This window comes from Carlito syrichta, unplaced genomic scaffold (genome assembly GCF_000164805.1).
Source record: "Carlito syrichta isolate Samal-C Ts95f unplaced genomic scaffold, Tarsius_syrichta-2.0.1 Scaffold135578, whole genome shotgun sequence".
Classification (NCBI taxonomy): Eukaryota; Metazoa; Chordata; class Mammalia; order Primates; family Tarsiidae; genus Carlito; species Carlito syrichta.
In genome coordinates, this window is record NW_007079674.1 from 427,607 (window position 1) to 440,960 (window position 13,354).

A 13,354-nucleotide genomic window follows, 5' to 3' on the forward strand; every position below is an offset into this window, starting at 1 on the left:
TATAAATACCTGCTGTAACTTTCAATAAACGGCTTCTGCTCATTTCACTGAACAGTTGTCCACTTTCTTTCTTTCTCTTTCTTCCTCTTTATATCTATCCTTCCATCTTTCTTTCTTTTAATATCTATCCCTACAGAATCGCCGACGCCACCACATCTTCCAAGGGACTCCCCAAAACTTGCAGGGGCTGGCCCCCCGCACAGACTAGCCTGGGAAACTTGGTGAGATCTCACCTCTACAATAAAAAATAAATTAAAAAATAAAAAATTAGCCGGGCATGGTAACACGCGCCTGTAGTTCTGGCAACTTGGAAGGCTGAGGAGGAAGGACTGCCGGATCCCAGCAGGTCGATGCTGGGGTGGCCGTGAGAGTACCACTGCACTCCAGCCTGGGCGACAGAGTGAGACCCCACCCCCCAAAAAAAAGAAAAATGCACATACTAAGTCTGACATCTTTTTTTTTTTTTTTTTTTAGTTGGAGTCTCACTCGGTCACCCAGACTGGAGTGCAGTGGCCACTCCCGGCCACCGCAGCCTCGACCTGGTGGGCTCCGGCGATCCTTCCGCCTCAGCCTTCCGAGTAGCCGGAATTACAGGTGCGCGCTACCACGCCCAGCTGATTTTTTGATTTATTGTAGAGATGAGGTCTCGCTGCCCAGGCGGGTCTCAAACCCGCGGGCTCAGGCAATCTACTCACCTCAGCCTCCCAAAGGTGCGGGATTACAGGCTGAGCCACCAAGCCCGGCTTAAGTCTGATATCTTTAAATGGAAGTCTAAATAAGACTTAAAAATGAATAGGTACATTTACTAGGTAGAGTAAATAATGAACAAAAGCAACAAAGAATAAAATAAGGTGATTTGTTTAAAGTAGTTCAGTAGCTGGGCACAGCGGCTCATGCCTGTAATCCCAGCACTTCAGGAGGTAGAGGCGAGAGTACTGCCTGAGCTCAGGGGATGGAGACCAGCCTGAGCAACATGGCGAGATCTCATCTCTAAAAAAGAAGACAAAAAAATAGTAGCTCAGTAAAGCTATATGACTAAACAGATGAGATGTATAAGTAAGCACTAAGAGTTAAAGAGGCCAAACGAAGACCTGATACAGTTATTAACTCTAAGTTTTAGGTATAAAACATTTACCTAACAATCCCATGAATACCAGGATGCTAAAATAGTATTTCACAAAGGGTATTCCTTGGAAAAGCATTATATGGTGGGAAAAAAGTTTCTTAGTAAAATACATTTAGGAAACACTAGGTTAAATAAGTTTAAAAAACATTTTCTTTATATTATTACTGGGCATCTAATATACTAGCATGAATTGTAATTTTCCATGAAAGGTAAGTTGAGGCATCTTCCAAATCCATAAGCGCACAAAAACACTTTGAAGAAATTATTCTACCAAACTACCTTACTGTTTGATGTTCTTCTAATGGGGTCACACACATTCTCCAGAAGCCCCAAATTTCCTTCTGCATCAGTGTAAGATATTTGACCACGAGTAGGATGCCATGCCAGACCACAGATTGCATAACCTTTCTCATGTTTCACCCTAAAAATTAAAAAGTGGACTCTTCAAATATTGTCAAGAAAAACATAAACTATACATTTTTCTAGGCAAAGTTTAGTTAGAAAAGGTTAATAACTTTTGACAATCTAATAGCCATATATTTCCATTCTGACAACCTAATAATTGAATTTTTAATGTTTTGAAATATTTCATAATAAACAAAACTAATAGAAATGAGCAACAATGAGACAAAAGATGTATTAAATCATACCTTTCCATGCAGTCTTTGGTTTTCACATTCCAAACTACAATTAAACCATTAACACTACCTGCAGCTAAATATTGCCCACAGGGAGACCAGGTTACTATATTCAGGGTCTATAAAGAAAAACAGTCAATAAATAATAATTTTGTATAATTTGAAACTAAAATACTCGTTTTATTACCAAATTCAAATTTTTATTTTATTTTATATATTTTTAAGGATGTGGGGTACAATTCAGGATTAGATATACAAATAGTTATTGTACAGGTACAGTGTGGGCCTCACTCAATTCAAATGTTTATATCCCCATTCTATGTTACTTCTAGTTATATCTGACATGCAAAAGAAAGACAAAGTTTGCTTATTTTTTAAATTTCTTTTTCAATAATATTCCACTATCACAAAGTTATTACTTTGCTTACCATGAGAAAATTATACTGGCACAATTTCAAAATCAGAATCGAAAAAAATGTTATTATCCTGGAAAGAGAGACAATACAAGGCACCTCTTGGCATTCACCATTAAGATGAAGAGAACTAGGAAGTAAAGGCCACTGCTGACTCACTAGGGTTATGTTTCCTTCATTTTAAAGTGTGTGTGAAAGAGGGAGAGGGAATGGGCGGGAGTGATAGAGAGAGAGAGAGAGAGAGAGAGAGAGCATGCACGAGGGAGAGGGAGAGGGAGAGGACCAACAATTTTAATTTTACATGGTGATCAAATGAAGAAAGGATGAACTGGTAGAAGGCAGACACATACACAAAAGTTTGGAGTTGTTCGACTGCAACTGTTTTTAGGCAAAGTGGACATTAAACACTCCCTACAGTCTACTGCAAGTGTCACTCATAAAACCTACCTGAGAGATGAAATTATCTGAAAGGTCAAACTGATGGCTCCAAGTTTCTCTCTTATATAGCTTAACAGATTTTTCCACAGGAATAGCCAGTAACTATTTTAAAAGATAGACAATTTAAACAAAAGTTTACATTTTTCATCATGCATAATTGTTTACTTTTTATATGATCAGGTTTATTTGTATCTTTTCTAAAAAATTTCACATGTACAGAAAATTTGAAAGAAGAACACAGCAAATATCTACTTATAGATTTATCATGTTGGCAGATGCCTCCAAGGTGGTCTCTATGACTCTCACGTCCTGGTACTCATGCCTTGTGTTAAACACATTCACTAAATCTCGTTTTTCTCACCTCTATATACATTAAATTTCCATATACATTTCTCTTTAATACATATGTTTATTCATGGGTCAGTAGCAAATTTTTAATTGTCATAACTCTATATTATGTTTTAGTATCTATTTGATTGAATTAGATTTTTCATCACTTTTCTTTTTCAAAATGTCACTTTTCCACATGGACTTCAGAATCAGTTCAATTTGATTCTCCCAAACATCTTATTGATATCTTATATTTGAATGTTGTCAAAGCTATAGATTAATTTAGGGAAGAGCTAACATCTTTATTCATATGAAAAATTCCTTACTAAGAATGGAATATTAATTTCTATTTGTATACTGGGTGAAAGAGGGCTTGGCAGTTTTGATTAGAAAAAATAACGAACAGCAATATTTATACTTCTAGGCATGTCTCCTGTAAGTATACTCCTACATATGCACTACAGAAGTCTTCTTTTATTTCTCTTGGTAGCATGTTAGAATTTCCTTTAATAGGTCTTTTACATTTCTTGGGACGTTTAATCCCAATTACATTATCTTTTTCAATTTAACAGCAAATGCATCATTTTCTTCTATCATATTTATTAAATGGCTATTATTTGTATATAAGATTTTTATTGGTTTTATATGTTAATTTTGCTTCCAGTTACCTTACTGAAAAAAATTTTTTTTGAGTTGGAGTCGCCCAGGCTGGAGTGCAGTGGCACGCTCCCGGCCATCACAGCCTTGACCTGCTGGGCTCCGGCAATCCTTCTGCCTCAGCCTTCCAAGTAGCTGGAACTATAGGCATGCACAACGTCACCACACCCAACTAATTTTCCTTTATTTATTGTAGAGACGAGTTCTCACCGTCTCACCAAGTTGCCCAGGCTGGTCTGGAAACCCTGGGCTCAGGCAATCCTCTAATCTCTGCCTCCCAAAGTGCTGGGATTACAGGCGTGAGTCACTGCATCTGGCAATTTTTTTTTTTTTTTTTTTTAGTCTGAGTCTCACTCTGTTGCCCAGGCTGGAGTACAGTAGCATGCTCATAGTCACTGCAGCCTCAACCTGCTGGGCTCAGGCGATCCTTCCACCATGCTCATAGTCACTGCAGCCTCAACCTGCTGGGCTCAGGTGATCCTTCCACCCAGCCTTCCAAGTAGCTGGAACCACAAGCACGTGCCACCACACCTGGCTACTTTATTTATTTATTTATTGAGGTCTCACCAAGCTGCTAAGGCAGGTCTCAAACCTCTGGGCTCTGGCAATCTCGCCTCTGCATCCCAAAGTGCTTGGGATTATAGGTGTGAGTCACCATGCCTGGTCTTGAACTTTTTATTATAGTCAGTTTTCATCCCCAGTTGATTTTCATGGGATTTCCTTACATACAAATAGTTTATTTGCAATAATGAATACTTTCCTTCTCCCTTTCAAACTTCCTATATCTTTCTGCTAACAGTATCAGTATCTCCAAAATGTTAAATACTACCAGTGAGAGTGGACATAAGACGGTTTCTAGAGTCACTCCATTAAACATGAATGTAAAGAAAAATATAAAATTCATTTACTTATGCAAACTGTATACTTTAGAAAGTATACTTTATACTTATACTTTAACAAGTTGGCATGTTTCTTAAAGCATTTCAGTGTTAAGTATTTGGCTTGGGGCTCTAAAATTTATAATCCAAATGAAAGAAAAAACCTACAATTAAAACTACCCTTACATTCCAAGTTAACAAGAACTGGACTGAATCATTAAAATAAAGGTTGAAAAATAAGAGTCATTTACCTTTCCATTTTTTGGCTGCCAGGCAAGTCTGCAAATTGATTTTGCATTTATTACATCGTTGCATTTTTGTAGCAGTGGCCAACTAATTGCACATGTCTGATTTTTTAAAAAAAAGAAAATTAATTTCCCTTTATGAAAAATCTGATCACAATATATGCAGAAAACTTACTAATATATTCAGTAGTTTCTTCAAATTGATATATATCTCAGATAAAAAAGCAACTTAATGCACTTTAATTATAATAACCGATTCACCAACATTGATTTAAGTCCCTCAGAGGTATCAAGAGTACAAATCTCAAAAAATTAGAGTACTTCCTGTACAGAATAAGCAAACAATATACTTAATGAATACAAACACTCAGAAGAACCCAGTATTTTAAAATCTTAAAAGTATCTACAATAAATAAAACTTGAAAGGTCTACTATAAAATGTTAGGGTTTCAAAGTCCTAAATCGCTCAAAAACTAGGGAAGGAGCTATGGCATCTCTGGGAACGCACATTATCTTGGAAAGAGTTCACTGTTGTCTCTGTCAATCCAGAGAGACCTCCCTCCCTTTTTTTCCCTCCCTGTTTTCTTCCTATAGAACCGCCATCTCTGATAGACTCAGGAAGAGCTCATTGTTCCCTCTGCCAATCCAGAAAGCACTGTCTTTTTCTTTTTCTTGAGTCAGAGATCTCGTCCTATTGCCCAAATTGGAGTACAGTGGCACAATCATGACTCACTGCAGCCTCAAGCAGTGTTCCCCCATCAGCCTCCCAAGTAGCTGGCAATACAGGCATGTACCACCACATCCAGCTAGCTTTTTTATTTTTTATAGAGACAGAGTCTCATATGTTACCCAGGCTGGTTTTGAAGTCCTGGGCTCAAGCAATCCCTCCACCTCAACCTTCCAAAGAGCTGAAATTACAGGCATGAGCCACCACACCCAGCCCAGAGGGCATTTTCTTCATACTTCCTCTAAAACCTCTATCAGGCTAGGTTAGAATAAGTTGTGTATGTTGACTCTCCAAATCAAGTATGGCACACCTTATTTTATTTTTTTAACCTCAACATCTAACACAAGGTCCAATACATGGTAGCCGTAAATGTATAATTGAATTTCCCTCCTTGATTTATAAAACTTAAAAATAAAATATAAATCTATCATTTTCCTGATGACTGGGTGCAAAAGCAATCAGTCCAACATACTTACTTTTGTATTAGGCTACTGTGGAATTCAGTCACACACACACAAAAAACTAATGCTATTCAAAGAAACAAATGCTAAAGAAAAGTAAGCATTAATTTGGCCCCATAATACAATATGTAACACCAATATATACCAGAAATGGGCAAAAAGTTTAAAATTCAAATCAATGAGTTTACCTGATCTGAAATTTGCCACACTCTGACAGATCCATCACAACTAGCAGATGCCTGCAGGAAAAAACAAGAGAGCTCTCTACAGTTACAGCCATAACACTGTATGGAAAGTAGTTTGATTAAGTCAAATAGCCTTTAACAAACTGCATGAAATTTTCTAACCTGTTTACAATTTTAATCATATTCAGAAAAAAAAAACACAAAAAGAGAAGGGAAAAAGAATTACCAGAAAGACATCCTCAGGATCAAAAGAAAGACTTAAAACCGGGGCATCATGTCCTCGAAATGCTTTCTGTTGGCTGCTATCCATCACATCCACAATTTTGACTAGAAAATCACTATGAACAAGAAGAGTAAGACACTTGAATAAATGCCAATACAATAAAAGCTATGACCCAAATATTTCAAAATCACAAGAGTAAATGCTATGATTTCTTTACATTTATAAGAGTAAATGCTATCATTTCTTTACAGCAACTTATAAAATTTGGCACCCAAATTTAATGACTTACCTTTTAGTTTTGCTCTATAAAATGCTGAAAATATAGGTCAAGATCTACCGTTACATTAAAATACAAACACTTCCTAAATGACTTCTTAAACTTACATTGTAAGCTTCTATTATTTGCTAATTTAATTATAACCACACCCATTCTGAAAAGTACTATACTTTTCACTCCAACTCAGCAATTCAACCAATTATATGCTTTCCTATGACAAGCATCAAGGGAAGCTGCAAAAATTGTGAATTACGGTTCAAGTTCTAACTAAAATAATATTTTAGCTGGGTGTGGTGGCTCAAGCTTGTAATCCCAGCACTTTAAAAGGCCAAGGCAGTAGCCAGGCTCGGTGGCTCAGCCTGTAATCCCGTACCATGGGAGGCCGAGGTGAGTGGATTGTCTGAGCCCGCGAGTTCGAGACCCTCCTGGGCAACTTGGCGAGACCTCATCTCTACAATAAATCAAAAATCAGCCGGGCGTGGTAGCATGCACCTGTAGTTCCAGCTACTTGGAAGGCTGAGGGAGAAGGATCGCCGGAGCTCAGCAGGTCGAGGCTGCAGTGGTTGGGAGCAGACACTGCACTCCAGTTTGGGCAACAGAGTGAGACTCCAACTCAAATAAATAAAAAAATAAATAAAAGGCCAAGGCGGAAGGACTATTTAAGGCCTAGAGTTTGAGGCCAGGAGTTCAAGACCAGCTTGGGCAACATATAGTAGACACCATCTCAACAGTAATAATCATAATTTTGTATTGAACTACCTTTTAGCATTTATTGACTAGGCTGTGTGCAAAGTAATATATTTCAGCTCACAAAGAAGCACAAACTTGTCTTTAAAAACCTTTACTAAAGCCGGGCTCGGTGGCTCAGCCTGTAATCCCACACCTTTCGGAGGCAGAGGTGAGTGGACTGCCTGAGCCCACGGGTTCGAGACCCACCTGGGCAACTTGGCGAGACCTCATCTCTACAATAAATCAAAAATCAGCCGGGGAGCGGTAGTGCACGCCTGTAATTCTGGCTACTCGAAAGGCTGAGGTGGAAGGATCGCCGGAGCCCAGTAGGTCGAGGCTGCGGTGGCTGGGAGCGGTCACTGCACTCCAGTTTGGGTGACAGAGTGAGACTCCAACTCAAAAAAAAAAAAAACCTTTACTAGACAAAAGACTTGAATATAAAAATGAGATAAAAAAAATTCAAGTGACAGTCCTGAAAATTATTACCCTGAAACAAATGAATGAGGCCTTTGTTCCAACATTATTTCATTTTTTTATGTCAAAGAGCCTTACCTAGATCCAGCAGCAATCTTAGTACCATCCCCATTAAAGACCACATGGTTTGCATTTGTAGTGAAGCGAGTCAATATACCATCTGGAACTCCTTCAGGAAATGTGTGGACTTGAATAGTATTATTAGAAACTGCTGTGACCAATTTTCCATTCTAAAAGATAAACGAAGGTAAGAAACATTGGCAAAACCAATCCAAATCAACAGGGAGTCTCTCCATAATTAAAAATCCAGTAAAAAACAAAAAGCAAAACCCTTTAAAATGTAGCTCATGTAAAGAAAAAAAAATTGCTCAATGTACATACGGCTTTTCTGAAACGTGGATTAGCATTTCTACCTTTAGAAAACTTAATTTTATCTTCACCAGTCAGTCTTTTGGCCTTTGATTTTTCTTTTATTTTTGGTAAGAAAAATATTTAAATAGTAGGTTTATGGAACCCAAGTGTCATGAAAATAAACGAGACTCAAGGGAGCTTTTCAGGGAGAACACAGTCTCATGAGGAAAGAGGCCCCAAACAGTGTTGCTCTTTGTTTGCACAATAAAATCATGACATGCCTTTTTGGAGCAAGGTAAAGCCTAAATGCAGAATCCATGGCAGAGACTGCAGTGATGCATCTATAAGCCAAGGAATGCTGAGGACTGCCACAACCACCAGAACCTAGAAAACAGGTATGGAACACATTCTCCCACAGAGCCTCGGGAAGAGTCGACCCTCCTGACAGCTTCATTTCAGACTTCTTGCATCCTGAACTGGGAGATAATTTTCTGCTGTCTTAAGCCACCAACCTTGTGGTTATTTGTTATAGCAGCACTAGCAAACTAAACCTTCTTTACTTTTTCTTTTTTACAGTCTTTTTCATATGCAAAAAACAGTACATGAGTACTGTAGGAAAAAAAACAACAATGTGAAAGTATACTGAGCAGAGAGCGAGTTTCCCTAATTTTTTTTTTTTGAGTTGGAGTCTCACTCTGTCACCCAGAATGGAGTGCAGTGGCCGCTCCTGGCCACCGCAGCCTTGACCTGCTAGGCTCCGGCAATCCTTCCACCTCAGCCTTCCAAGTAGCCGGAATTACAGGCTACCACGCCCAGCTGATTTTTTGATTTATTGTAGAGATGAAGTCTTGCTGCCCAGGCGGGTCTCGAACCCGCGGGCTCAGGCAATCCACTCACCTCAGCCTCCCAAAGGCGCAGGATTACAGGCTGAGCCACTGAGCTCGGCTGAGTTTCCCTAATTTTACGAAGTAATCTGTTAACATTTTGGAGTTGTCTTCTTAACTTTTTTCTATAGCCTTGCAAATATATTATATATATTTATTTTAATAAACTTAAGATTACGCTATGCTGACAGCTCTGCAACTCACTTTTACAAATTACTGTAACCATATTTCAAACTTATTGTAAATATCTTTTCAGATAAAAATAAAGCTACCCTATTGTTTTAGTGGCTCCATAGTGTTCCATTATGACTCTGCCAAAATTTATAAATGATTTCTCAATTGAAGGACCCTTCAATTGTTTCTAACTTTTGCTATTATGAACAGTGCTTTTACTAACATCTTTGTCTATACAAATTTGAAAGTGTGTATTTCCTTAGAGAAAATAACCAGACATGACTGTGTGCCATTCTAAATTTAATATGTAGTATCAATTTGCTCTAAAAAGTTTCTTATTTATATTTTCAGCAATTGTGTATGATAATACTTACTCCCTGAAGCTCTGTTACTGGGATTAGCAATATTTTTCATCCTTGCTAATCATATGAAAAACCCAACTGTCTGATCTGTAATTCTTTGTTTATCAGTGAGATTCAGCTTATATTTAATGTATGATGGTCTTTCTTATTTTTTCTCCTGGGAATATAGTTTCCATTATACAGGATTTTTTAAAATTTTATTTGAGTTGGAGTCTCACTCTGTCGCCAAGGCTGGAGTACAGTGACATACTCATGGTAACCCCAGCATCAAACTGCTGGGCTCGAGCAATCCTTCTGCCTCAGCCTTCCAAGTAGCCAGAACTACAGGCACATGCTACCACGCCCAGCTAATTTTTGATTTATTGTAGAGACGAGGTCTCAACAAGTTGCCCGGGCTGGTCTTGAACCCAACGACTCAGGCAATCCACTCACCTTGGCCTCCCAAAGTGCTGGGATTACAGGCTGAGCCACCAAGTCCAGTATATATGACCATTTTTAAAAGAATATCTACAATATCCCTTAAATGAGCTTGTGCTTAGAAAAAATATAAATTCTATGGAAAGATTTTTCTACCCAAGAAAGACTTTTTTCTACCCAAATACAACATATCAGATTACAAGTCATCACAAATAAAGACCTTAAGAGGATTGTAGATACTTAATTTCCAAAGTCCTGAACGCTGTCTTCCTTCTCCAAGTAACCTATAACTCATTCCCTTATTTGTCTCACACAAAACATCAGAAACATGTGAAATATGAATATATATTGGGAAAGGTAACGAAACATTATTTTTCTAGAACAATTCCTTAAGTTACCTGAATTAGTGTCTTAGTTTGTTTCGTACTGCTATAACAGAATTCCACAGACTGGTTAATTTATATCTAACAAATGTACGGGCACGCAACTCGGGGGCCTGGAAAGTATGATTGAGGGGTTGGCATATGGTGCCTTCTGGTCGCACCATCAATTGCCGAAGGACAAGAGAAGGACCTGGGAGAGAGCAAGAGGACCGAAGACACCCTTTTAGGATGAATCCAACCCTGAGAAAAGGGCATTAACCTGTTGAATTAGGCCAGAGCCTTCATGGCCCAATCACCAATCTCTAGGCCTCACCTCCCAACACTTGTGCCAGGGATTAATCTTACAACACAAGCTTGTTGGGAAACACACTCAAACCATAGCAATGAGCTAAAAATACCACTGAGTTTTCTCTTAAAGGAAAAAAGGGAGCATTTAAACCTTTCTTTAAAAAAGGTATAATTTTCTTGGTTCACCTTTAACATCCACTAATCACATTTAATAAATTACTCAGTCTCCCTTTAACATTTTTCGGTGGTCAGGTGAGTTGGCATAAGCCTACGGTCCCAGTTCCCCAGGAGGATTGCTTGAACCCAGGAGTTCAAGACCAGCCTGGGCAACACAGTGAGACTGTCTCAAAAAAAAATGTGGCAGATGGGTAGTTAAGGACTTATATATTTCTGAATATTATTTCATAATAAAAACAAAAAGGTACATCTATATTCAAATTATTCAGCTAGGCATGGTGGCTCGTGCCTATATCCCAGCACTTGGGGAGGCCAAGACATGAGGATCACTTGAGGCCTGGAGTTTGAGACCAGGCTGGCCAACATGGTGAGACCTTGTCTCTACAAAAAAACAAACAAAAAAACAAAAAACCGGGCATTGTGACATGTGTCTGTAGTCCCAGCTACTCAGGAGACTGAGGCAGAAGGATCATTTGAACCTGGGAGATCTAGGCTGCAGTGAGTAGTGATCGTGCCACTGCACTCCCACCTGGGTGACAGGATGAGACACTAACTCAAAAGTTACACTGCCTAGGCAAAATTAATAAAGAGCCACGTGGTGAAATCATGGAAAAGACGGAAGTCTTAGAGAGTTGCAGGCATAAGTTAACAGTTAACAAATCTGTTGTTTCTAAGTCTGCCTTTTTCCTTGCATGACTGCGCATACACAGTCACTTCAACAGAGACCAATCACTAATAACTGATGACCTTCACGTCCTGACCACTGGGGAAAGCTGCCTCCAAGACTGATGAACTTATTTTCCCTTAAACAATGAACCTGAGGTCCTGCAGACCTCTCTGATGGCACCCAGGAGCTCAGCCTCCCACACACCTTTCTGTAAAGCTACAAGCAGCGGTAAATGGTAGCCAGCCATAATAGCCAGCCACTCTCCTCTGGTTGGCTTCTCTAGATTGGCTTATGACTACTCAGAAGTCAGGTCACTGGGGTCACAAGACTTTCAACTGCCCCAACAGGTATTGTAAACCTCTCCGAGATATTACTCAGTGATCGCATTTCGGTAGACCAGTTTTCCCCACCCAATCTATGGCCCACACCAAGGAGCTGACTTGACGGGTCCCAACCTCCACAGCTGCGTGCACCAAGACAGCTCCAACACCCTTATGCCTTCATCCCCAAACAACCAGCAGTGCGCGCTCCTGAGCCCCCTGCCTCCCAAATTATCTTTAATAACCCAAGCCTAGGCCAGGCTCAGTGGCTCAGCCTAGAATCCCAGCACCTTGGGAAGCCAAGGCAAGTGGATTGTCTGAGCCTACAGGTTTGAGACCAGCCCAGACAACTTGGTGAAACCTCATCTCTACAATAAGTCAAAAATTAGCCAGGCGTGGTAGCCCATGCCTATCGTTCGGGCTACTTGGAAGGGGAAGGATGGCTGGAGCCCAGGAGGTGGACCCCGAGGTGGTCGTGAGCATGCCACAGCACTCTAACCTGGGGAACAGAGTGAGACGCCAACACACACACACACACACACACACACACACACACACACACACACACACCCTAAAAATTATCGGGAGGCGAACCGGAGAAATAGTTCCCGTCTCCTGCTTGGCTGCCTTGCGATAACTGAACTCTTACTTTACTCTAATGGCTGCTGTCTTGGTGAACTGTCTCTCTGTGTGACAGGCAGAAGAACCACAAAAGACAGTGGTACTAACATTACCCCCCATCAATTGTGAAAACCACTTTTACTACCTTCAAAGCACATGAATATGCCTTTTCTCCAACATTAATGAACTTAGGATCATCATCGTCCAAGTCTTCCCAAATCCTCACATCACCATCACTTCCACAAGTCACAATAAAACTGTGAAGGAAAGATACACATCAAAAAGTCACCCAGTGGCAGGCATATTAATTTTCCTGTAATGCTACATTTATAGTTATCATTTTTTAATGAAATCAACATATTCATCAATTTTTATTCATATTATACACATAAACCTCAACAAAAAAGACTACTAGCTTGCTTCTGTAACATTAAAGGTGAGTTTAGTAATCTCTACAGTTCTTCATTGGCATAAAGTTATGTGTTATAATGTAAGTAGGATGAATGTGTAATCTCTGCAACAGCAGGGACCAGGTCTACCTGTTCACCATTGTAGTTCCAGAACCAAATAGTCTCTGACACAAACACCTTAATAAATGCTTGTTGAATGATTAAATGGATGGATGAGCTCAATTACACAAAGGTGACTCAAGTGGCTATCTGTATCTACCATAACTTGTTTTAAACCTCTCATCTTCCAAGTGCTTTTATTCATTATCCTATCTAGAAACATACAAAAAAGCAAATAAAAATACAAAAAAGGCCAGGTGTGGTGGCTCGTACCTATAATCATAGTGCTTTGGGAGGCTGAGGCAGGAAGATCACTTGAGGCCAATAGTTTGAGACCAGCTTGCTCAACATAGCAAGACCCCGCCTCCACCAAAAAAAAAAAAAAAGCTGGATGTGGTGG

General features: G+C 39.5%; 1 protein-coding gene across 1 annotated transcript in view; it reads right to left on the minus strand.

Moving 5' to 3' along the window:
* The window catches only part of WDHD1 (WD repeat and HMG-box DNA binding protein 1), a 65,541-nt gene that overhangs the window by 49,022 nt on the left and 3,165 nt on the right, over positions 1-13,354 (minus strand). Inside the window, exons 2-9 of the mRNA XM_008049404.1 lie at positions 12,591-12,702; positions 7,880-8,031; positions 6,325-6,436; positions 6,102-6,152; positions 4,732-4,827; positions 2,625-2,717; positions 1,777-1,883; positions 1,406-1,547 (exon numbers count right to left, since the gene is read on the minus strand). Of these exons, the coding sequence (XP_008047595.1) occupies positions 1,406-1,547; positions 1,777-1,883; positions 2,625-2,717; positions 4,732-4,827; positions 6,102-6,152; positions 6,325-6,436; positions 7,880-8,031; positions 12,591-12,702 (865 nt within the window). The remainder of the gene's footprint in view (positions 1-1,405; positions 1,548-1,776; positions 1,884-2,624; positions 2,718-4,731; positions 4,828-6,101; positions 6,153-6,324; positions 6,437-7,879; positions 8,032-12,590; positions 12,703-13,354) is intronic.